The sequence below is a fragment of the Pleurodeles waltl genome, chromosome 3_1, assembly GCF_031143425.1.
Source record: "Pleurodeles waltl isolate 20211129_DDA chromosome 3_1, aPleWal1.hap1.20221129, whole genome shotgun sequence".
Taxonomy (NCBI): Eukaryota; Metazoa; Chordata; class Amphibia; order Caudata; family Salamandridae; genus Pleurodeles; species Pleurodeles waltl.
The window spans coordinates 926,630,672-926,658,057 of NC_090440.1; the positions used below are offsets into that span (position 1 = coordinate 926,630,672).

Sequence of the window (27,386 nt, forward strand, 5' to 3'; positions counted from 1 at the left end):
ACTACAAAATCTCAGGCTCACACTATCGGAGTTGAAAGAGTAACCTGTAAACCGGCCTTTTGTTTAATTCTTTCACACCTTGATAAAGTAAAAAAAAAAAAAAAAAAAAAAAAAAAAAAAAAAAAAAAGAAGTGCAATGATCCTCAGCAACACAACCAAATAAGAAGCACAATGGGTCCTTTTTTCCACAAAGAAGTGTCTTTACACCACTTTAAAAAGGTAAAAGTCGTTGCGAAGCTTTTCTGCAGGAGAATCCCTCTACTTACAAAAGAAATCTTTTTACCCCAAACACGAACCTCAAACTACCAATGCGGAACATAATACAGAACTGTTGAACTTTATTTACCAAGTAAAAGATACATATTTACATTAACTCCTGAGCCTAGAAATTAATCTACACTTTTTGCAACTCACAATTTCACAGTCTAAATGCACACCTTGGTGTAGACTTGCATGTCTCCACCCTTGTAAGGGTCACTAATGGATTTAAAACATAATTTATGACTAACTTTACACATCTGAGAGATTGCAGGGAATAGTTACAAGTATGTTAATATAGTATAAACGTATAATTACTTTATTCCCAGGTTAAATAGTTTTTAATTACATGCACCATCAAGTCAAATTAAATGATCACGACAAAAATTATATATTGCTTTCATCTAGGAAAGATGGAAAAAAAAAAAAGAAAAAAAAAAATAACTCATCCTCACTATTTTATTTAATGTTAAGTACATTTAGATAAAAAAGCTGTATTAAATGTGACCTTTTAAAATTGCTTAAAAAGGTTTAATATTAGTTTTAATTAAGTTGATTTTAGAATCAAAGAAACAATACATCTTTTCCCACTAAATGTAAACATTCTAAATACTTTAACATCAGTTCCTATTGAGAATTATTTTATTCCCTGCCTCCACTGTTGTCTAACAGTGTGATGCAGTACCCGTGGCAGATCATGTGTGGTGCTTGACTTACTCCAAGGCTGGGCTGAAGTAATTTCAGCATATTGAGACTTTTAGGGCTAAAGTAAAATTTGGAAGTTTACTTTTTGAACTGCACTGGCCTTGTTCTTGTATAAATGTTTGCTTTGTAGTAGCAAGCATGCCCAACACACTTCTTAAAGTTGATTCCACTCCTGTTTAGACTTATTACTCCAGTGCATGAGCTGGTGCCTCCCTCATTTACTACAAATTTGTATGCCTACCTTTGCCGTGCTCATCACCATGGTAGAGATCTCTGCGCAGAAAAGAGGTCGCCAGCCACTGGTTTGAGAATGGCATTTTGCAGTACAAGACTAGTACTACTTCACATACTACAAAATATGACTGAGAATGTGGCCTTTTGTACTGCACAAAAAAAAAAAAGGGGGGAATTCTCCACGTTGTGTTCAATTTTCCAAAGGCCACCAACACCACTAACTAGAGAGCAATTGCTTTGCCTTCTACCCAGAGAGCATAGTAAATTGTTTTGTAATTTCACAGTGACTAAGATCTAAAACGCAAGAAGTCGTCCTTTCGAACAGTGATATGGGACTCAATGAACATTTGTTTCATTTGAAAAAGTAGGTCACACATTTGTTCACCCTCTATAGGCAGGCGTACAACTTTGTCAGCTAGACTTTGCCTCAATTAAACAATTACAGCTCTCGTCACTGGCCTTCAAAACGTTCACAGGTTACCAGTGGCAGAGTGAAAATGTTCAACTTTTTGTACTGCCTTTAAAGTAGATGTGGGAAAAATGTAAACCACGCGGGCTTGATTTCATATTACGCTTTTAACAAAAAATTCCCCAAAACAATTATGTGCCTTCACATAATTAATTTAAGCAAATGGCCAGCAAAGTGATTGTTTACAACAAAATACTGTAGTTAAATATTTAGCCATTGAGGGATCAAGGACACCCTAGACAAAAATTCAAAGGCTTCAGTCCAAAGTCCGATATTGCCGTTTCATGCAGAGAAGAAAATAAATGAAGAAACGGGCATACCAGCAATGTAATTACGATCAATTGTTCTGTATTAAAGTGGCACAATTTGGGGGGTGATTCTTGGTAAGCTTTACTGCAAATATACAGAAACACGTGATTTTCACGGTGCACTTGCTTAAATGCATCTTTAGGCCAAAAAAAAGTGACACGAGGATTCATTTCGCGCTAAAATGTCCAGTGAAATTACATTAGCATTTTCCAAAATTCATGCAAATTTCACCTAACCTTACTTTGAAGCACAGGAGATTCTGAGCCCTATTTCAATCATGTTTTCATGTTATGCACACATCTAAGACCAACAATTAAGCAAAGAAAATCGCTTTGCTCACATCAGGGTAGATCACAAAAAGCATGGCAGGTGATTGCAACTAGGTCAAGTACTGAGGCCTTATCACCCTGGTCAATCTTGCTTCAAACGGATATAGTTTTTTTTTTTAAGTCTTCTCTAGTGAACTTTAACAAACCTGCCTTTTCCTGGTGAATTACCATATTTGTGGCAAGAATAGATGCTACGTTTATACACGCACAGCTGGGACATTTCTTAAATTTAAATCAATTAACACATCCACAGCCTTTCAGAGTGTGTAGAACAATAGAATTTGGGATTACAGAAATTGGCATCTGATCAGAGAAACTGACAGTAACTTTAACTTTCTTTAACATCTAATGTTAGACATTATGCACGATGAACAGTGATCAAAAAGCTTCTGAAGTCGAAATGCCTTTGAAATATTTTCGCTCGCCTCAGGGGATGCCTAGGTTGCCAATTCAGGTACAAGGTATTTTGTTCCGGAGGGTATTACCTTTCAAATTAAAGGAGCAGTTCCGTGTCCTGGCTTAAAAGGCAGAGTCGGTCTTAAATGAAATATGCTACTCTCCCTTCAAGCATCGGTTTGTAGCGTGTCCTGCTGTAAATTCATATGCTTAGCATATTCCTTCTACCTAGTGTTTGGCTCAGACGTCACAGCAGGTGAAAGGATGTATGGAGTGTGAAGCCAATACAGAGTCCATTGCTTATTCATTTTCTTTCTCTGGTTCAGTGTTTGGTCCCCTTCCTATCATTTTTTTGTCTCATTACTCGTGCCACTTTGACCTGCCTCCTCAATGAAGGGCACGTCCGAACTGCTAGCTACACTCCAGGCTGCCCATCTCTGGGAACTGCTGTAATTTACCTTTGGGAACCATAACATCAAACCTACGAGTTAATTGAGAGCCACCCATTGTTGTAGTCCCAGTCATCCCTAGCAATCTTAATTTCCGGTCTCTAAATATTTTTTGGTGCTACTGAATCTGTTTTTTCAAAATGACATTTGTCTGTAGCCTCTTTCAAACTTAAACTTAATTTCTTCTTCCAAACCTTTAATCTCCTCCCTAAATTTGAAATGCCAAACCTGTTTTTTGGTATAGGTTATCATTTGCGTCTGACAAAATCTATGTAGGGAGTACTACACACCAACTCCAGTCCCGCATCCAAGAACAATGCAGAGCCTGACTTACTCTTAACTACCTACCGTTTGATCTCATTATCTCGTAACCGTCAGGGATGTTAAAAAATAAAAATAAAAAAAAATAAAAACACAATTTTCAGATTCCATGGAATGGACGTGGCCCTACTTGATCCAGAGGGAGGAGACAGCTGCGACAATTGGAAGCCAAATAGCTATATAGGCTAAGATCTGTGGGCAATAAACTGATAAGCCACATCATTTTTTTGTAGGATGTTTCTGCTTGCATATGCACAATTGCGTGAGATGCCTCCTATGTTATTTTATATATATATATATATATATATATATATAAAAAATACTTTCTTCATTCCTCTTACAAGCTTTATCTCCTCGCTCTTATGCTAATGAACCAAACTAAGATATTTGTAATGTTGAGGAAACAGTTGGCATTTCATTTCCGACAGGGTAACTCAGGTTGTCTTGAGACTAATTATACTTTCCACCTTTTTGGGGGGGGGGCGGTCGGGGGACGAATATGCTGATGCCTATACGACTATAGGGCGTATATTAGGAGGTATGGTGCATTTAAATAAACTGCCTACATTTATGACCTTCCCTTTGTGTACACTCACATTTGTTAAGTGTTTAACAAAGCACTTTTGAAGGGGACACATTTTGAACTGTAGCTATGTTTTTTTTTGGAAGAAACATGTTTCAAAGTTTGAGAGTTTATGGTTTGAAGAAGGTCTTTTTGGACATACTTTTAATTTTACTGGTTTTGGATGGTGGCCTTGCTTTTGACCGCGCTATAGGGGTTGGTACTCTAAAGTTCCACATTTTGTTTGCATTAGATAAGCCAGTTTTGCATCTTTTATGCAATTTCACAAATTAAGGCGCGTAATAATGCGATTTATGGCTAGTCCGAATGTATTTACGCTCGGATAGCTTGTGTGCTTCTTGTATTAGTTTGCAAAGTGAGTTTGCTTTAGTTTGTGCGTTACCTACTTGGAGGTAACCGGTGTGGTTTTATGCTGTTTTCGTAGCTGTCACTTCTATTAATGTTCTTTTGATTTTGTTTTGCAACGACTGTCCCAAAATAGTGCCTGTGGTACTTTTTTTTTTGCTAAGCCTTTCTTTTGACGATGTCCCTTCTCCATTTTGTTTGAATGTGTATGCATACACGTGGTAAAGGTTCTCTTTGTATTTTGATTCGTCATGACTGTCAAATAGGTCAGCTGTGAAAAGGTATACAGTGGTCCAGTCTTTAGTTAGGGTCTCCCTCTCCCTCCTTTGGTGGTGGCTTGTCTTGTCTATGATGGCTGTTTGCCGAGTTCTCCTTTGGAATGACTGTCCCAAAATGGCAGCAGCGTTACGGTACACAGCAGTCCAGTCTTTCGGAGGGAGTGGTCTTCTGGGATTTACACCAGGAAAGGTTTTATGCTTGGTTTGCCTATGACCTAGGTCACGGACTATGGATGCCTCTTTGTTGGCCAAACACAGGTATGTGTATACATGAGCACGGCGGAGTATAGTAGCACTTTCATAGTTTATTTGGTGCATGGTTTCTAATTCCAGTTTGTGAATTAAGAACGTGGAGACACCAGTCCGCTTGATTTGAACTTATAGCCGACAGTAACAAAGGCATAATGGACAAGTTACTTATCTTGGGAAATGCCTCATTTGCTAGAGGCTATACCTAGCTGAAGATTATCTACCTTTGAATTCTCCCCAGGCGTCAGACAATCCGGAAGATTATACATAATTAGTACCCTGTGAGCTGGTATGACATTGATCAGCTCCGCATCAGTCATTGGCCATGCGGTAAGGGACACTGCGTTTATGTAGGCACCACCCATGCATGCTGACATCAGTTTCTTTTCATGAATTTCCATGTCAGAAGCACAGAGCCATGGAGAACACTAACCACTAGTGTGTAAACTAAAACTAGGGCCCTGAAAAGGAAGTCCCGCCCCTAGAAATCCATTTGAAAAGTGGGGAGGATAGGTGGGTCAGCAAGTAATCTTCAGCTAGTTCTAGTCTCTACCAGATAAGGCATTACCAAAAGGGAACTAGCTTGTCCATGAGAGAGACCTCTAGCTACAGATTCCTCATCTTTGAATAGATCCCCAAGCAATAGTATTTCTGTAGGTGAGTCTGCAAACCAAATTTCAAAATGAGAGTAGTTAGTTTACCACCACTGTAGCTCTTTCGCTGTTCCCCTGAGATCTGGACAATGTTGGACAAAGTCCCCTGATGCTGCGCCCACTGGAACTTCAGGTCCCACTACAGAGCCTGCATATGCCAACTGGCATGTCACCAGCAGGATGCCGCAGTCCCTTCGGACGTTCCGCAAAACCCACCTGTCAGAAGTAATGGATTGCCAGGTGGGCAGGTGATGGAAAATCCTGCCACCAACTAGGTGTACATGGTGGAGAGACTAAGGATTTGGAGCACAGAATACTTCTTCCCAAAATGAATCCAGTCTCTGGATTACCTATTCGGGGAGCAGCATGGGAAGTAGAGATTTGGACCACAAAGCAAAGCTCTCAGGAATGGGGTGCTGTGTCAGGAATCTTGGGTCCCTAGGAGCAGGGAGATGGTGGGCAATCACCCTATTTACAGAAGCCGCTATGCTGGGTTTGGACCAAGTGCCTGGAAGGTTGGCAGTGAGGACCTCACTGAACGGGAGCAGGGATTCGGGGGTGGAAGCTCTTGGGTGCAGCACCTCAGTCAGAAGATTAGTCTTGATTGCCATCAAGGGTAGCTGAAGGTCAAGGCCCTCAGCCACCCTGCTCACCACCACTGCACAAGAGCCTCCCTACTCCATAGTAAGAGGAGGAGGAAGCATACCAGTACCTGGAGATGTGTCTAGTCCACTGGCTTTACCAAAGTCCTCACACCAGTTCATTTAATCTTTATATGGATGCCATTCTAAAGGGTCCAGCCATCCCTCCGTCTTCCTCCAAGTCACACCCAGCAGAATGGGACTCAGGATCTGGCCTAAAGCACCTGCCAGCATTGGGTGCCGCCCACCGGCTCCATTTCAGCCAGGGATGACAGTGGGGATGGTTCTTAGAGAGTCTGCATTCAGACCAGTACTGGGAAAAGTCAAGAAGGTATGACCAGGGCAGGTGCAGATCCAGAACTGGATTCTTGGGAGCCCATCAGCACCTAGGCTGAAAGCTGCTGGCGCAGAACTAGATGGGGCTCCCTCCTAACCTGCAGGATCTGATGGTTCGCTGGCAGGGTCAGACTACTCAAAAATTAGATGTATGGCCTCATAATATTCTTTTAACTGGGAGTAGCCCCTGCTCATTTAAGCCTAGAAGCAGGTTCCAAAAAAAAAAAGTCTATGACCATGGAAGGAGAAGTCTTACTCTTTCTTGTGCCTCTACTGATCGATTGCCCTCAGGACTTGGGAGACGACGATTACTTTATACTCCACAACCACTCCTTTCGACCAATACCTCAACCTGCATGGAGTCGCGTGCCAGGCCGTCATCATCTTTAGGCTTGACTACTAAAGCTCTTATTTTGATGTACCTAGCAGTTTTACAATGAATGTGTGCCATTACTATTTTATGCTATATATATATATATATACACACACATACATACATACACACACATATACACACAATATTATACTATATTTAGAAGCACTAGTGTGTTTAATTAGCTTGCACATTTTAACTTTTTTTTGAATGGCACATAGTATAACCACGAGCGAGGGTGACAAACTTCTAATTTTCACTTTTTTTATTAATATAAAAAACTCTTGCCATGGTACATAGTGTGGTTATGAGTGAGGATGACGGAGTTTCCATTTTTCAAGAAACACTGCGTATTCAATATTTTTCTGGATATTGCATTTTTTTACCTTGTACACTTGAGTGTTATTTATGATCTTTCGGGTTTTTCATGGTCCACTATTTTCTTGGTTTATTCATATTTTCCTTTTATCTTTTTTAGCTTCAGCTTTGGGTCCGTTTTTAAAGAGTACTTATCTTTGGTTATAATTTTTTATATGTTGGTGTATTTTGAAAATGTGTGTGTTCATTTGGAATCACATTATCCAAGTTCAGATGTTTGGCCGCTGCCTGAATGGATTCATGGTACGATTGTGAACAAGTTATCTGTAGTGTATCTCCATTCAGGTCATTCTACTAATTTTAGAATTAGATTCAGCCACGATGTGAGATGATTAATATTTTTCCTGGACTTATCTTTCTTCTTGGTTCCTTGATATTCCTCTGTGCCATTTCTAGAACGAGCCTAGACAGCGATTGCCCTGTCGCTTAACGGCCTATTGTCAAACTGTGCGGCCTCCAAGTCCGCCCATTGCCACTGCAAATATACATTTGTCTATTTATGCGTCCTTTAAAAATACTTTGTTTCAAGTTGTTCTCTTTTGTCCCTCAGATTCATCTGTTCACTCCCATGGAGCACCACAGCAGTGCTTGTTTTCTTCCGCTTCTCCCTTTACCTCAATTACAGGCCTATTTGCATAAATGGAAGTTGGAGCAAACGAAAAAAGGGCCCTTTCGCAGTTAGTATAGTGTGATTTTGGAGGTGCCACAGCTTTTATTATTTCAGCACGGCACCCACTTCACGGCTGCCGCGCTCTCATGCTGAAACTGCGCACCCGACTTAGTTTTAAGTATCTACTACAAAGGGCCTGGTTTTCTTTTTCGTCGCAGACCTAACTGTATGGGCTTGCTCTATGTCCTAAACTTTACCTCTACTAAGTGCCACATGGCGTAATGAGGGAGAGTTCAGGGCATACCTTTCCTAAGCAGGAACAGACAGGAGTACTGAAGACGCTCTCATTTGTTATTTTTTTGTGCCTAGTAATGTGCTGCAATGTTTATGGAGGTTTCTCCGAGCTCAGATGGCCTATTTTTTTTTTTTTTTTTTTTTTCTGAATAAATGTGCCGTGCTGCTTGCGGCGGCTCTGGTGATTGCGCGGATACTGTTGAGGTGAGCGAGATTTGGGATTACTTTCTTCGGGGTTGTTTTAATTTTAAAATCATTACGAAACACCTTCGAAACTGATCTCAGGGAGAGAGGGTGGGTCTAAGCTTGTAGTCCTCAGGTTTTTGTGCACTGCAACAAAGCTGGCCAGAAGGGTTTACTTTTCGGTATCTTGTCTCAGAACGGCAAGTAATGTGTTTCTCCTACAGCATGTGGTGTGCTTTGGACTCTTGCTTATCGTGGGGGAAGGGCGGAAATTAAGAGATCTTCCTTAAGGAATGGCACCACCCACCCTCTAACCACTCTACAACATTGGCCAGTGCTTGTTTTTCCTAGTTGTCACATTGCACAGAGATTACATGCCAATTAGGGGATTATTGAAGGCGATTCAGTGCATGATATGGGCTATGGTACAGGTTACCTTCCTTCGTGTGAATGCTGTAAAGACAAAAAAAACAAACAAAAAAAAAACTTACGTGATGCATTTTAATTGCAACTCCTGCACAGAGCGCTACGAAAAGAGATGTTATATTGTGTTGTGTTTATAACACTTCTATAGCACTTACTAGCGTAGGGTGCTGAAGCGCTAGCCTATACAGATAGCAAGCTATAGATGTTGATATTGTGGATATCCTCCCCAAATTAAGTGTCATAATAAGAAAAACAAAAAAGGATACGTGACTTGATGTCACTGTTTCAGACTGCCATCCCCTCTATGGTACACGATGGCTTGAACAAGGAAGGCTGTGAGGAACTGTATAGCGCTCGCACGGAAAGACAGGAATCCATTACAGATGGATTCACTGCCCTTCGTCTATGGGGGAATAAGACCGCAAGGGGACCTAGCAGATAAAGGGTTAAAATATATCAATCTGTGTAGCCACCCAACCATCCATCCATCCATCCATCCCTCCCTCCCTCCCTCCGCCAACCCGAGAAGAATATTCTTTTGCAGGCGCTCTGTGCGAAGGACATCATACTTGCAATGGACCAAATACTCTAACTAAAATATTCGCATAGTGCTTCATGTATTGTTGTGGATTTTTTAAAAACACTTAATACAACCAGTTTTAATACTACAAGGAAAAGATATGCAGTTTATCAGCCTATAAAGTATGAAGGGCTGAGCCACCTGTTAAAGATAATGTTAAGCAAAGTTGAAGAGCATGCACCTAAGAAACTATTCCTACTGGCATTTCCCGCCTTATAAATAAATTAGTAAAGAGAAAAGAGGGGAAAAAAAAAAAAGTTTGTCTTGTGTTCAGAATCCCCAGTGCAACAGCACTTCATTGCTGACCCAGCCCAGAGGCCAATTAATGTGGAGATGGATTAATAGGACTGCTCAGCAGAAGCATGCTTATGCTTCACTGCGCTTCTGTGCCTGGTGTCATTTCTGTATGAATCCTCGTACCTAGAGCAGGGGCGTATCACACTAGGGCAGGAGGGACACTGTTTCCGAGTCCAGGTGCCATGCCTCACTATGTTGTCAGTGCATTTATTTACTCTTTAACATAGCACTATTTATTCACTGTGGCCTTTTTTGCGATTGAATCCTGGTATGCTACATTCAGTTGTCACATTACATCCTTGTTCAGTAGTAAATTAATGCCCTTCAGCACTGTGGCAAGGCCATCACCCCTACCCAAATCTACCCGATCTTTCCTGAAGAGAAAGTAACAGCAACATTTTGATTAGGTTTCTGAACATTTTAAAACCCCTGGCAAACAGTCTGGGAAACATTAAGGTAATTAACCTTATGCTAGTTAAAACAAATTGAACAAAAACATCTGGCTTACCCCAGCTGCCCATGGACTTTCAACCTATTTTTTTTTTTTTTTTTATAAAGAGGCAGGGCAGAGGAGCTAAACAGAAGGGGCACTGTCAAGAGGTTGAACAAGCAACACCCATCCAACTTGGCAAACTCTTCTGGTGCAATGGTCCGCTGTTAGTGCTTTTGAAGGGTGAGCAGGGGCCAGACCCCTTCCAAGGTTGTGCAAGGCAATTGCCTGCTTTGTCCATGTCTTTATATGGTTTTGAAATTGAGCAAAAGCCAAACTAGAGATCTGGGTTATCCCCAAGTGTCAAGTACACATTGAATCTTCAAAATATTTGGGATGTAAATTGCACAAACAAAATTTACTAATTTTAAATTTTAAAAAGTGTTTCTTTAACATATGGCACTGTTTTCGCCTTTATATACAATTAGATCTCAGATTGAACTGGGAACCAGTTACCTTTTGATACCTAGTGATTAATATCTACCATTCTTACACTGATTTCCAGGATGAAAATCTCGGCAGAGCGAACGGTCCATTCAAGCCCAGTTTGCTTTTTGATCTTCTCTTCTGCTTTCTGTAGAGGCCACGTGGCACTAGTGAAGATGGGGTGCTACCCCAATGATAGTATTTCTCAAACCTTCCCCTGCTCATCCTTCATTCCTTCTTCAGACAGGCCACACATCTGATTTGGTCACTGCAGCGCCATTGGGAGCTCTTTCCACTCTAAAGCTAACTGACTGAGGGGGGGGAGGGGGATTAGGTCTTCTGGACTTATAACACTATTATTCAGCTGCACAGGTCCAATGGGTGGCTCGCTGGCTTTCTGCCCACCTCCCTGCATGAGATGGGGTTTACCAGTAAAGACTTAAGAAAGGCTTAATGCACTGCTCATTGTTTCCTACTGACCATTCTATGGATCATCCGGGGTTATCATGTACGACTTTCTCTTGCCTTGCCAGAACCTGTAAACTCACTGACATGAAGAAACCCTATGCTCCTGCAGTACCTTTGCTAAGCCTTCCCACTTGCATAGGATGGCTGTGCTCCGAGCAACTCCATCAGTGGAGTGTTTCAGGTGTCTAAATATTGGGTACTTTGTTTCTGAACAGTGAGCTACTAAATTTCCAAATCCTTGTGGCAGACTACCATCTTCACCCCGGTCAACTCCTTACTTACAACCACCTTAAATAATCATTAAATGCCCTATTTCATGTCTGCCACCTAGCACTAACCCTGCAAGAGGTGTGCCAGAAGCTCTGTACCATAGGAAATGGTGGCAAACTGATAGAATGGGTGTACAGACCTATCCTGCAACATGGAAAACACTCCAGGTCTTCGTCATACTACCTGGGTGACTGATGTGGTCAAACCTCTGCAAGATATGGACTAAAATACTTGACTTTCCCCACAAAGTATCCCACAGCTGTCACTAAGTAAATTCATAGTGCTTCCTTGTGAATGCATTCTGCCCGCTGCTTGCCATTGGCCTTGTGGTATGTAACTCACAATTTGTTGCTTTCAATTTGGTGGCTTTATTTGTTTTAGGCTATGCAGCTTGCGTTCGTCCCTTCCCTTGCCAAAACCTTACAGTATACTGCTGAGTTCTCCCTTTCTGTAAGCAGGCCTGTAAGTCTTGTTCGTATCTTATCTATTTGCTGTGCATTCAAAGAACAAAGTTAAATGTCAGGCTCTATCTTCGGTGGGAACTTAGTGTTTACTTTCCATTCTCCGACTTCAAAGTGACAGGATTTATGCGACAATCTTGCTGGATACTGGGGTTAGGAAAGAGTTTTTTCTATCACATGACAACGTTTAAATACAAATCAAGCACATTATTGTTAATTCTGACCTGTGCTGGAAACAAATACCTTTACATGATTAAAACAAATCATTGCAATAGGTGATGCAATTTCCACACATCGTCGGTGCACAGTATAGTTTGATTTGAAAAACTGAGCAAATGTAATGGTCATTCCAATAAAAAAATAAAAAAGTGTTGTCTGTAATGGCAGTGTGTTAGCATAACATCCATGCTGCACTCCACTCTGCACCACTACACGCCACTGCACCCTACTCTGTATCACTCTACTTTACTCCACTCCATGCCACTACACTTTTCTCCATTCGGAACCACTCCACATTGTCACTGCACTCTATGCTACCTCACACTCTGCCTCTCTACTCTGTGCCTCTCTACTCTATGCCACTGCACTTTGCGCCTCTACATCATTGCGCTCTGCACGCCATACCACTCCAGTCTAGGCAACACCAATCTAACCCGCACAACTCCACTCTACAACCCTGCACTGTACGCCCCTGCACTGTACGCCACTGCACTCTACATCAATACACTGTACATCACTAATCTACCCTGCACCTCTACTCTATGCCACTGCACTCTACTCTGAAACAATCTATTCTACACCACTGTACTCTATACCACTCGGACCACTGCACTATAGTTCAATGCACTCTACACCACTGCAAGCTGACACTGCAACACTGCACTGGCCGCCACTATACACTACACCACTCTGCTCTGTACTACTGCACTCTGCACCAATATACTCTAATCCACTGCATTCTATGCCACTCTACTCTGCCCAATGCCACTGCACTCTACACCAGTGCACTCTAAACAACTGCACTGTGTGCCACTGCCCTTTACTCTGCACCACTGTACTCTATCCCACTGTACTCTGTACCACTGCACTGACTCTACAACTCTGCACTCTACACCACTCTACTCTATGCCACTGCACTCTAGGCACTATACTCTACTCTGCACCACTGCACTCTAAGCCACATGAGTCTACTCTGCACTGTACGCCACTGCCCTCTACTCTGTACCACTGTACATCACTGCACTGACCCTATTCTGCAGTGTTGCTCTCTCCACCACTGTACTATACACCTATGTACTACTGCGTACTATGTACTACTGCATTCTATGCCACTCTGCATCACTCCACTCTACAGCACTTTGCTCTACTCTGCACCACTCTACACTACGCCACTGCACTCCCTGCAACGTGTGTACTCTGCAATCTATGCTACTCCATTGTATGAAACTACTCCACTGCACTATGCCACTCTGTCCCACGCCACTCCATACCACTGCACTCTACACTAACGCAGTCTAAACAACTGCACTGTACACCGCACCACTGGGCTCTACGCCACTGCTCCTATGCCACTCCACTCAACTATGCCACTAACTTTAAGCCATGCTGAACAGGAGCTACTCTGGTGTATAACATGGCTAAAACACATTAGCCAAGCCAATAACTCTTTCGTAAATGAGACCTATTGGCTTTGCCAATGTTTGTTAGTACTATGAGGTACCTGAAAGAACTGAAAAATACAATTACATCATAATAAAGGCTGCTACAAAATGAGCAAATACATGTTTGTTAAATATAAAACCAGTGCTTCTCAAATACAGATTTAAATAATATGCAGTTTATATTTAGTCCTAATTTTTTTTTATAAAACTCCATTAAAACCACACACTCCACAGCTCACCTTGGACCACCATTACAATACCTCTCTAAAAGAAATATATCTTTGCCACCAGAAAACTTCAAGTGACTCCTTTTAGTAAAGTCAATGCAGGTTTTCAAGCCCCTTTGTATTTGCAGATTTACCAGTTGGGCACATTTGCAAGTCTTTAGGGAAGAAGACCCCCTGGCAAGAAGGTCTGATTCTTATCTGTCTGGCCCGCCCTCCCTCCGAGCACAGGAGACTCCCTGCCTTCCAGTCCAGCTGGGGAAACTGATCTGCCCCTAATTTCGTCCTGCCTCCATTGCCCTTTAGGTGAAAGGCTAAAATTACGGACAAATGCCGTCCGTTAAGGTTTTCATCATGGACAACGGAGCGAAATTACGGACATTCCATGAAATTAACGGACGGGTGGTCACCCTAGGAGCAATACACATGCCAATACTATCCAAAATGGCAAGGCCACTGGAATTATACGATTGTGCAGCTGCAGCGATCGTAACAATTAGAGATTTGCTGCTTTGGCCACATAATCCATCATCTGCAGATTATTAAAACAAAACTGTTTCTGCAAAGTGGAAGGCTCTTTGCAAAGCTGGACTGGTCCTTTCTGTTGCTTATTGTTCTATTTCGGCATTAAATTGGTGCTAATTAGGTGCACGCAAGGCCCAGACAATCAAGTTTTAAAATGACCAAATAATGTAGTTCTACTATACCAAAAATGTGCTGCATTATTCCGCATAATTTGCCTTTCTTGCTGCATAATTTACTTAACTTGGTCACATAATTTGGCCCTCTTCTGCTGCATAATTCCAGTGACCCTGAAAACAGACCACCACCTGCCATCTACAAAACAAATACCTCTGTAGAACCATTGTCTTCGGTGGGACCTACATGGCGGACATAGTGCAACAGCATGTCACTCAGCGTTATGAACAATGGACTCTGCCAGTCACCAGAGTACAGTTTGTTAATAATGAATAAGAAAACCAACAAGTTTGACTAAATTGTCTACAGTTAATGAAAGCATTTTGGAAAAACAAATTTTTCAAAAACAAAAAAACTTTTCCTTTAAAAAGCTATAATAATTTTTACATTGCACTTTCATAGTCAAGTACTATTAATGTACTTTATTATTATAATACAGTATCAGTTATAGTATGATTAATACTACTACTACTGTTGATGTTTTCTGTTTTTATTGTAGATTGTGCTAACAAAAGTGATCTGTGATGCTCTTGACTGTGCTTCTCCCTGCCCTCCTCCATGATGGGCTTGTTCAGGTGTGCTTCTCCCTGTGTTGCAGAAAGAAAATACAGTGCATGTATCATTTTGTAGGCACACGTCTGGTGCATATGCCTACAAAATGACATGAGCGGCCTACTCTTATGTAGAAAACTGGCTCTGTAACAAAATTAGGTATAGTGTGCACAGAGTCCAGGGATTCCCCTAAGGCTTAGAGGCTAAATGAGAGAATACTAATGCTGTTATTGTAGTGTGGTCAAGCAGTCCGGTTTATCAGAGGGTAGTGCAAACCATTTGTTTTACACACAGTCAAGAAATGAAGCACACAATGACTAACTCCAGGTCAGTTTTATATAGCAAAAATATATTTTGTTACTTTATTTCTAGAACAAAAAGGTCTTACTTCCAAGTAAATACAGTCGTCAATAGGTATGAAGCATATGAAATGTACTTTGGTTTTTGCAGATAAAGCAGTTGACGAGTAACATTTCAATTTCAAAAGTTGACAGTGCAATTTTTTTATTGGAGTCAAGAGTCCTAGGGAGGGGGAAGTATTAGCACAGTTAAACAGGTAAGTACACGACCTACGATTCCACTCTTCAGAGATGTAGACTGACCCCATAGGTGCACCACCAGCAACATGGGGCCGGTCGGTGCAGGAGTCAAAGTTGGTGTAGGGTTTACAATGGAATCCTATGAGGACTGGGGGCGCTTGGGAGAAAGCAGGATTACAGGTAACTAACCGCGCAGACACAGAACTGGGCACCCAATGCTTTTAAATAGGGGGAGCATGGGGGGGGGGGTCACAAAAGATGCTGCAGGCTGGGTTCAGGGGGGTGGGTTTCAGGAAACCAAAGGCTGAATAGGTAGGGGGAAGTGCCCACTGGACGTTGCTGGACAGTCAGATTCCCCAAGGCCAGGGGGCTGTGGGTGAAGGGGTCTCCTTGGACGTTGGGTTTCTTAATCGGATCAGCAGGGTCCTCTGTGTTCAGGCTACCGGCGTCATCGTGTTGGCCAAGAGGGGTGAATCCAGGGTGGACTCTAGGTCAGAATTGCCTGGCGACCTTCTCTGGTCCAGTGGGCCACCTGGACTCGGGCCGTGGGCGTCAGGTGCTGAATGAGCAGGGCTCACTGATCCAGGGCGGTTCTATAGTCCTTTGAGGGTTTCTTCTGGACAGGGTCGCGGTCCTTTGGAGTTCTTGGTCCTTTGCTGGGCAAGCAGTCCTCTGGGGGTTTGTAGAGGTCGCTGGCCTTGCAAGATGCATCACCTTCTTTGAGCAGGGGTCTTTGACTTGGCCCCGGCCTTTCTGCAGCTTCAGTTTGGAGTTTTCACTGCTGGGGTCGGCTTGACAGTCCTTTCTTTTGGAGGTCACCAAGAATCTGGTAAGTTTCAAGGGTGCCACTAAATACTTAATTTAGGGGAATTACAGGGGTGTAAGGGCAGTAGTCAATGGACACTGTCCCAGAGGTTTGCTACACCCTTCCTGGGCCCACTCCCCTTGGGGGAAGGGGCAAATTCCTATCCTTATTGGTCCCTCTCCTCCAAACCAAGATGGCGGATTCTGCTAGGAGGTAGCTTCAGATCTTGACAACTTATGGGTGGTCCCAGCTGAAGTGGTCATTCCTTGTTTTTCCTAATTTTCACACCAGACCTGCTGCCAAAAGTGGGGCTTGGTCCCAGGGGGCAGGTTGGGAGGGTGGTGCAGGCATCTCCCATAGCTGGTGTGCCCTGGGTACTGTAACAGAAGGCCTGAGCCTTTGAGGATCACCACCAAGTGTTACTGCTCCTGGAGGGTGGAGGTGTGGAGCAGCTCCATGCAGAGCATGCTTGGTTTCTGACCCTCCCGAGAGCACAAAGAGGCTCTCATCCCATGGAGTCCTAAACTTGTCTGTTAGTGGCAGGCTGGCACAGACTGGTCAGTCCTACACTAAATGGTCTAAGTTGCCTTCTGTGAGCATTGCACAATAAATCCAACACTGGCATCAGTGTGGGTTTATTATGCTGAGAAGCTGGATACCAAACTGCCCAGCCTTCAGTGAAGCAATCATGGAGCTGTGGAATTTGTAATGACCAAACTCCTAGCCCATGTACTTAATATGGCCACACTGCACTTACAATGTCTAAGAATGGACTTAAACACTGTAGGGGCATATTGCTCATACAGCTATGCCCTCACCTGTGGTACAGTGCACTCTGCCTTAGGGATGCGAGGCTTGCTAGAGGGGTGACTTGCCTATGCCACAGGCAGTGGTTTCTGGGCATGGCACCCTGGAAGGGGTGGCATGCCAACCACCATTTTCTGTCCACCAGCACACACAATCTGCAATGGCAGGGTGCAAGTGCTTGGTGAGGGGGCCCTTAGGGTAGCACAATACATGCTTAGGGACTCTCCCTGGTCAGAGCCCTTGGTACCATGGGTACCTTTTACAAGGAACCTAGCTGTGTGCCAATCGTGGAGACAAAGGTACAGTTTAGAGAAAGTACTGGTGCTGGGATAAGCAGGACCCCAGCACACACTTGGTCAAGTTAGCATCAATACCAGGCTAAAAGGTTGGGGGTGGGGTTAACCATGACAATAAAGGGGCACTTTCCTACAGTACACTTAAAGAAATTATATATATATATATATATATATATATATATATATATATATATATATATATATATTACACATATATATATATTACACATATATATACACACACACACATATATATACACACACACACACACATATACTTAAGCAATACTGCACAGTAATGAGGGATGCTGTACGGCATCGCTAAAAACCACTGCCAAAGCTAAAAGCTCCCAAAAGCGAGAATAGATTCTACAATACTCTAATCCACTAGACATCCTCAACATACGACACTTCACTGTAATGCTACACAATACTCAACACAAATCAAATTTACAACTTTACTCCACTATACACCATTCCACTCTCCTACACTATACCACCCCACTCTCAATCTACTTGATCCTATGCACCTACAACATTCTACCCCAATGTAAACAGTGTTTATGCCACTCAACTATACATTACTCCACCCTCTACCACTAAACAAATATAATCCACTCCAATCAACTCTAAGCTGTTCACCATACAATGCTATACTCCATATTTTACACGAATAACTTAAAGCCATACAAAGTAGTAGCCACACTAATGTACAACATTGCCTATATCTTTTTTTAGCTAAGTCACAGACGAGATCTATCGGCTATGTCAATGCTTGTTATGGTTTGTCATTTGTCCACCATTCTTTGTTTAGACATCCATAAAAAGTGTGCGTTTGTATGCAATGTCACGATTTGTATTATTGGGGAATAAGAATGGTTTGTGTAGTCTATGGCTACACAGCAATTCATTTGGTGAAATATAAAGAGTGAAAAATAGTTATCAAGGAACGCTTTGTATTTCAGAAATGGGCACAAGCTAAGCTGTTGAGAAGCAGTGGTTATTTGCACATCTGAATTCTGTGGTCCCATACTAGCATGCGAATTACAGGGCATTTCTCATATAGACTTTTTTTTTTAAGTAAGTGTCTTACATTTGGAAGGGAAAAATGTAGAGAAAGAGGCAATAACACTTGTTATTCTATTCTGTATTGCCCAAAATCTCCAGATAAAAATAGTACCCCACTTGTGTGGGTAGGCCTAGTGCCAGCGAAAGGAAACGCAAACAGACATCACATTTTTACATTGCAATTGGATGTGTTTTTGTGAAAGTGCCTAGCTGTGGATCTGAGCCTCTAGCTCAGCCAGCACCTAGGAAAACCAAGCCTGTGCATTTTTGAAAACTAGGCAATCCAGGATGAGGTGACTTGTGGGGCTCTTACCAGGTTCTGTTATCCAGAATCCTTTGCAAACCCCAAAATCTTGGAAAAAAATAAAATAAAAAACACACACACACACACATTTCCCCTTAGTCTGCCGATAAAAAGGATACCTCACTTGTGTAGGTGGGCCAAGTGCCTGTGACAGGCAAGAGCCAAAAACATGTTGAAATTGATATGGGGGGGGGGGGGGTGGTAATGGACCAAAGTGGGTCCAAAAGGGCAGTTTGGAAAGGGAAAAAATAAATAAAAAAAGATTTTAGGCTGCCAAGTGAGGCAGAATTTATTGGTATAGATGTGACAGTGCTGGGTGGTAGGAATTGTGTATTCCTGCAGATTCTGGAAGGTTCAATAACAGAAAATGTGTGATTTCAAGCAAAGTTGGAGGTTTGCATTGCATTGTGTGAAGGAAAAAGGTGCAGGGTACATGTGAAGCACACCACCCTGGACTCACCGAGGTGTTAAGTTTTCAGATGTGTCGCGGTCTCGTAGATTTTTCTACATGGCAACATCCCAAAGTCCAAAAAGTGCAGCCCTCACCATTCCAAATGGGACAATGGAGAGTTAGCCACGCTCTCATGGCCCAAATGTAAAACTAAAACCCCAAATGATCAAATGTCCTCTTGTTTGCATTGGGATAAGATCTTCTAGTGCAAGGGGGGGGGGGGGGGGGGGGGGGGGGAAGAGAACAACTGAAAGACCCCTTCAGTTGAGGTAGGGGCATAACGATGCCCATACAGGTTGGCAGCCACCACCCCACTATTTTATTTGTTTTTTAAAGTCCCTGGCATCCAGTAGGCCTTCTGCCGCCCCCCAGGAGTGGATTGGGGTAACTCCCCCAATCTGCCTCAGAACCGCTTTGTTCACATTTACTTGGGGTGGGGGTATGGCCATATCCCCATCCTAAAAAAAAAAAAAAATAATAATAATAATATTCCCTGGTGTCTAGTGGGCTTTCTGACACCCACTCCCTCTTTCGAGGCATATGGGCAGAAATGGCCAACAGTAATGTGCCCCCCATGGTGAGCAGCCCAAGAGGCTGCTCCCCCAAAGCACAAATCAATACCTGGTGTCTAGTGGTTTCTGCCCCCTCCCATCCGCCCCACCGGGGGAGTGAGATCAGGGGGGAATAAGGGGGGGGGGGGTTCACACCCCATCCAAAAAAAAAAAGAACACGCTTTGTGTCTGAGCTGCAGGAATGCCCACTAATCACAGTGATCGGGCTGCAGGAATGCCCATGACATGAAAAAGGAAAAGCCTTTCCTTGCCTCCCTGAATCTCCCCTGCCCTCATGCCAAGGAGAAACTAATCAGTTTCTCCTCAGTCACGCTGGAAGCCACGCTTCCAGCACAATGAGGCAACCTCTGATTATGTCAGCGAGCAATCGTGTGTGTGGATGTCAGATGTCACAGGAGGTGTCAAGGGTGGAGTGGAAAGATTCTACTTCCATCCCCGCCCAGGGGAGGGGAGTTGGGAGGCCCACAGGGTGGGCAGGAGGAGGTGGTTACATCCTAGGCACACGACAACCATGGCTGAGGACGTAACCAGCTCGTCCTCGGCACCCAAGGGGTTAATACTTTGTAAATATCGCCTCTGATGGTAAAAAATGTCTTGAATGTTGTGCCATCTGGCAGCTAGTCTATAGAGCAGGGTAATAGGTGTCCTATGCTTAGTGGTTACTACAGGTGTTATGCATTTAATAATCTACCTATCTCTCCTAGACTATAAGATAAGTTGCCCCAGTGAGGCTTAGCAAAGGAGACCGACTGGTTAAACTTACAGAAATATTTGGTAATATCTATGTGGTACATGAGGGACCTCTTAACAACTAAAGTATGCAGTGCTCTTCCTGCCACAGAATCAGGCAGCTGGAAAAAGACTAGAAGTTTTTAGCTTAAGGTGGAAAGTTGACAATACCTGGAGATGAACTTTAGGTTGATTCCAATAAGTACCCTATCCCTGGGGACCAGGATGAAATGTTCCTAAATGGAGTGCTTGCACAGCTCAGATGATAATCACAAGGCAAGGCACTTTTCAGGAAGTATATCAAAAATTAAGGGGATTCAGAGGATTATGAGGTCCAGTGTATGTCCTCCAATAACAGTAACTAATAATGTGATGCACTGTTCCTAAAGAGCAAGAAGACAGGGAGAGTAATAGGGGATCCTATTTAGTAGGAGCAAGAGTCCTCACACACCCAGCTGGGTGTCATGCTTCATCATTGGACCAGCTCCTCGCCAGACTGGCGCTGCAATGTCTGGCGGGCACCACCCTTTACAAACATTACTTCGACTCTACCCTCCTGATTACAGTTTTAATCTTGGCCAAGACCCCATATTAATAAAGATAGTTCTTAGTAAGGGTCATTGAGCCAATTTTATCCTTCTATTTCATTTTGTTCTCTCCTTTCTCCCTCTCCCCCTCACTTACCTGTGGGAAAGGGTGGCATCATCAAAAAAGATCTCCGGCAAAGAGCCCCCCGAAAGGGTGGTGCCCGCCAGACATTGCAGCGCCAGTCTGGCGAGGAGCTGGTCCAATGATGAAGCATGACACCCAGCTGGGTGTGTGAGGACTCTTGCTCCTACTAAATAGGATCCCCTATTACACTCTTCCTAAAGAGCAAGAAGAAGACAGGGAGAGTAACACATTATTAGTTACTTTTCAGGAAGTAACAGCCAAGGGCATGAGTGCATAGGCTCAAATGATGGTCCCATACGTCTGGTAATAACTATGTTGAGGTCCCAGACTGGAACAGAATGTACTATGGGGCATAATTCTTAAATATATGTGTTGTCTTTTGCCCATTTAAGCAGCAACTACTGCTAAGTGGAGGCAAATGGATGTGTAGGCAACACCTGATGTTCGCAGGAGCAAAATGTAGACCACACACTCCTGAACTGTAGTATTTAAAAGTATCAGAATGGTTGAAATTCAGTAATGGGCCAACCTTGTGCATAAAAATGGACATACATTCTTGCCAGAGGTGGTGAAGTAACCAAAATTCTAGGACCCCCAGATGACAAGCTACAAGACTGACTTGGCCTTGATTCAGTTTGATTAGGTCCAGCCTGAGAGGAGGCCTCTTGAAGGCTCCGATTGATAGCTCCTCAAAAAAAAAAAGTTTGTCTGGCCTATCTTGGAGCTACCAAGATGAGTAAAAGATGTTTGCCTGAGTTTCCGTATCACAAACAGGTGAAAAAGCATAGACAGATATTCCTGACCAGTTACACACCTCAGCCTGTGATAATGGTTAGATGCAGAACTGAGTTTGAAAGGCCTGCCTTGCACCAGGTTCCTGGTTGATTACCACTGCAGAGTGGTGCAACTGGGCCTGAATAGACCCTGCATCTTACCATTGATCCTATACTCATGATTGTTTGACTGCTAGGCACTCCTGAACAGGGTGCATGTGCAATCTAGCAAGGGGAATGATTGCAAGGCAAGACACAATCTTTACACAGACAACGGTTTGAATTGTGAACTGGAAATATACAGCAGGAGAAGGCCAAATTATGCGGCAGTATTGACAAGATTCTGCAACATAATACTACCACAAAACGTGCCTCACTCATTTTTACACTATGGACTTAAGTTGCACTTTGTTGGTACTAGTTTAACACTTAAATGTAGCAACAAGCAACATAAAGGTGGGTGAATTGTCAACCTTTTCAAAGGGCCTACTGCTGCACAGCAGCACGTATCGCTGTGTTTTAAGTAATTTCTGAAACGCTTAAGCTAGAAACGATGTTAAAAATCTGCAGATTATGGAGCAGGTGATTGATTATGTGGCAAATGCAGCAATTCAATAATTAAGTGAAAAACACTGGTTGCACAATCGCATAGTTCCAGTGTCCCAGTCTAAAGGTTGGGCTGAAAGAAGCTGCAGGTGCGAAAAACCCAAACATCTTTGCTCATTATGGTATGCTTTTTCTGTAACCGTACCTATGTTGGAGCAGAGGAAAGGCTGCATTTGAAGGGTTGCAGATGGTTTGTGGTGGGGGTTTATAACAAAGCCCACTGAGCGAAGCAAGGAAACCATCACTAGTGTGTCAGACAGTGAGGCCTGCTACTGCGCTTCATCAGCTAATTGTTGAGGTAAGCAAAGATGTGGATTCCCTTCTTGGCAGGTTGTGCAGCCAGCACTGCCAGACACTCAACACCCTTGGGGCCACTCCAAGAAGAGGAGCACCTAGAATTTGTAGTGATGTCAGTCTGCCACAGAGCTAAGGTATTTCTGGTAGGCAGGGTCAATAGGAAACCTAGACGAGTGTCCAGGAGATCAAACAGAATCATGAAATCCTCAAAAAAGCAGGAGGAACCCCTGTAGGACTGTCATTCAGAAATGTTCTGCTATGATGTAGTGGTCGAAGGGCCAAGAAATTGAGGAAAGGCCTTAGGGAGCCCACCTCCTCAGGAACAGGAAGTACAGAGAGGGCACCCTGGTTCCTTGATGTTGGTGAGCTTCGCTTTTAAATTTTTTTATATAAACATTTTTTACCCCTTTTTCGGCAGAGTGCACACACCTTTTCTTCAAGAAGAGAAGGGTGATCGTAGTAAGTTGTTGGAAAGAGTGAAATGCAGTTTGATAGTAGCCACCCTGTATTATGGCTAGTCCCCATCCATCCATCTATGGTGATTTCCTGCCAGCGTTAAAGTAAATTGAGCCCTCACCTGCTAGCAGGTCATTGGGGTTAAATGATTGGGACTAACCTAAGGCGAGCCAGAGTATGGAGACCCCTCTGGAGAGCATGGCTGAGGTAGTTAGAGGGATAGGTGGCTGGGCTAGAGGCAAGAAGGGAGCGAGAGTAGAAGAGAAACAGGACTGGTGGCTACATCAGTGTCTTAGGTGCAGGTTCTGGCAAAGGTGGTGTGTGGGGAGGCGCTTCCTCAAAAGCAAGTTCTCTTGAAATGGATAGGCTCAGATAGTGGAGGCATCTAGGTACAGATCTTTCCTCTGAGCTGGTGAAAGCCGTTGCTTAGTTACTCTAAAATAGACCAGAGTTTCAGTACCGAAGTGTCTGCGCACAGAGGAAGGCTTTAATGCCACCAATCACTTGGTTGCAGGTGGGGGCTTCAGAGTGGAGGAGGCTTTTTTTTTGCAGAAAGTTGCAATGGGTACCATCGAGGGTTTTCATGCCAGACTGATGGTTGAAGGCTTCACACAGACCAGAGCTGGAAGGCAGTGGAGGCCCATGTATGGACTTACCTCGACTGCAATGACTGCCCAATTCAAGCAGGAGCCATATTCACCCTTAGCATGAGGTGTAAAGGTCTTGGGCTTCTCAGGGGTCTCTGGTATACTCACAAACCTCTGTGTGGTTTAGAACCAAGGCCCAGTCTTCAGTACCCGATCAATGTGATCGCGCGGTTTCTTCTTGGATTACAGAAGACATTCAAATTATCTTGTGTATGGATTAGTCCATGGGTACTCGCAAACATTTTACCAGGGGCCAAAACGTTTGGTCTGTGACGTGCCTGGGGGCCGCATTGATGCCAGGGCAGTGGCAGTCAGGTGGGGTGGCTGGGGGGGATTTCTGGCAAGGTAGGTGTAGGAGAAGCAAATTATATACATCTAGTGGCTCAAATAAATAATGGGAAACCAGAAAACCTGGAACTAATCCCGGCTTACCCACTTTTCCAAATTGTGTGATCCTAGGCAATTGTTTAGTCTCACTTTTCCTCCTTTTTCTGCATTGTCACATTTAAGATTACCTCAAAATACATGATTCATGGTGTGCGCTGCACAAAACCTGCTTCTATGTTTGATTTATTAAAGTGTAATGTTGCTCATGTATGATAGGAACCCAGGTCACCCATAAAGCGCACATACCAAGTGACTTGTCTATTTAATTTACTATTGGTGGTGTTCTCAGGGTAAGGAAAATAATTTATGTTTCCAAATTTATGTTTCCAAATTTATTTTTGAAAACTGTCACTTTTAAATGGATACATCTCAATGCACTGATAAAATAAATTGTACTTAGGTGAAAAGGTTCTGCATGTTAACTAAATACACTATTTTTATTTTGAAGAGGCTGTCTTAGTTTTACACTTGTGTTGCAAGATGTCTTTAAAAATGAAGGTGTTTCTAAAGTTAAGTGCAGGAGTCCCTAGTTACTTCCTTTCTTTAAGAACAATTGAGCTTGAAATAAAGGATTGTGCATGTATTTTATATTTTTGTTAGTGCAGAGTCGAGCAAACAGCTGCCCAGTGCTCCTGTTGCTCCAAGGGCCACATGTAAAGGTCAGAGGGGCCGCATGAGGCCCGCGAGCCGTACTTTGAGTATCCATGGATTAGTCTAACCTCTGCATCAGCTTTCTTAGAGGCCTATCAGCCAAACTGTTTTTATTTGAAACTCAATACAAAGGAAGAAAGTTTGATTCTTCTGCCATTTGGACGCCAGTGTAATGGCCTTCTGAGCTAGCCCCTCTCCCCCCCCCCCTTCTGTTCCCACTAATTCTCCCCAGAAAAAATGTGAAGTATTTGGACTCAGTTGTGTTTTTCAATTGCTTTTGCAACCCAAGAATAATCAGTACGATCATCCATCTTCTAGCTTGTCAGAAAATGATTCAAGCCAAAGTGCTTTCTAGGTTTAATTATACCAATTCTTCCTTATTTTTGGCAACTGGTACATAAGGTTACAGCAAGTTCCGGCTAGGAACTTTGGTCACTCAGGTACTGCTATTGTTCTAAACTAACTGCATTGCTTCCTACTGAGAAGTAGCAGTTTTTCATAGCCTTCTTCTTTTTCCACAATATGGCCTTTGGTTTCAAATGTAGATAAACTGGGTTGTGAACAATTACTCATGTTCCAACTCACTCTTCCTTCCTATCCTCCTTCTCAGTGGTCAAAAGATTCGCAAGTCTTGCTTGGGAGGTTGGGCTTTCCATTTTTTGCTTTGACATTTAACAGTTCTTCTCCATCACATTGATTGGAATCTAACAATCTTTCTGCAGTAGGCATGACTGGTTATTTTAGATGCCTTTATAGCTCTTTGATGAATGTTCCCTGGGGTAGTACTGCGCTTTATTAATTTAGATTGTTATCCTTCATACAGTCTGATCTTAACATATCCCACATCCATATACTGAAAACCTAACGAATAGCCAACCTTCATGTACCAGGCAGACATGTGAGCCAACATGTTCTTCAGGTTATGAATAAACAAGCCTTCTAAAGGCAACTTCTTTGATCAAGCTGCAGGCAATAATTATATTTAAAAAATAAATTAGTCTTCAAAAGCATGCTGCACCACTTGTTCAAACTTGCCCTTAAGGATTCAGCCTAAACCACTGAGAAATTGAATTGTTGTTTGGGGTGACCACTTCACAAGCAACAGAGCACAACCACAAAAAAAAAAAAAAAAATTACCTGTGCTTAAGCCTCTGATAGCATGTTTGCAGCACACAGACAGTGAAAACACAAAAATACTACAACTTAGAGTAGTAAAATTTTGTTTTTTTAAATTTTTATAACACAAAAAGAAAACAGTCAGCAGACCGGAAGATATGCAATTTCAGAGATTTCATTTTAGTATAGCTCCTAAAAGGAAAAAGCATCACTCGCAGCTATCTGGTTGTGCAAGACTGGGTTAAGTCACAAGTTCAGGCCAACCACAATGGAGCATGGGCTAGATACAGGGACCAAATCAGTCCCACTGAAACATTTAGTTCCTCTAGTCTAGCATGAAGAATCTGCAGGGTGAGTGTTGCAGATAACCATTGCTCTAGAGTTAAAGTAATGTCTGGCATCGCCTACAATTGGATAATCGCGTAGGTGGTCACTGTGGGCTGTGTATACCGTAGCGCAAAGTGCAGATCTTGCATTATCAGTCATTTTAGCTTAAACAGTCTGGTTCATTGGAAGTACCTTGTGGGGGGCAACCGTGCACAAACTAACATCTTTTTGAAAAGAAGTTTCAAAAACTATTAAAAGAAGCACTCAAGTTCACACCTGAAAGCTAAACTAACCAACAATACAAATAAGGAATAACTAATATTCATCACAAAAAGTATGATCAGAAAACCCCTTGATCTAATGCATATAAAATTAAAAATGCAAATTTGCATACAGAACAAAATAAGTATATACAAAAACAAAATATACCAACCACTTTCCGTTTCGTGCAGAGAAACGCATGGCATTCCAAATTTTCGTTCAGCTGACTTTGTGCTATGTATGCGAACACCTTGTCGTGATATTTATCTGCAGTGCAATAGGATATCCTGTGGAAAGTTAAAAAGAAAAAAATAACTATGGTGTGTTAGAAAAATGTTTTAACCACCAGATGGCTATCATAATGAAAGCAAATGCTATTGAGACATTCACTGCAAGAGTGAAAATGAAGTACTTCTTGTATAGTAATTTGGGTAATAAAAGTCTGTTATTCTCGATTAAGTCAATAGCTCCACCAGCAGGCAGAACTGCAGCTTCGCCTATCTGAGGACGACGACAAGGGGCATGCTCAATTAAATCTGTTCGTGCATGGATCCTCAATGAAGCCCTGCCAAGTGCCACGCATCATGGGTTAAACGAATGCTTTAAGGAAATTCTTGCATCACTGAATTGTCCAAGATATTACGCAAATCCGCTACGTATAGCTGACAGTGTGCT

General features: G+C 42.8%; 1 protein-coding gene across 1 annotated transcript in view; it reads right to left on the minus strand.

The window, feature by feature from the left end:
• LDLRAP1 (low density lipoprotein receptor adaptor protein 1) overlaps positions 1–27,386 on the minus strand; it is a 223,418-nt gene that overhangs the window by 86,242 nt on the left and 109,790 nt on the right. Inside the window, exon 4 of the mRNA XM_069223923.1 lies at positions 26,884–26,998. Coding sequence (XP_069080024.1) covers positions 26,884–26,998 — 115 coding nt within the window. The remainder of the gene's footprint in view (positions 1–26,883; positions 26,999–27,386) is intronic.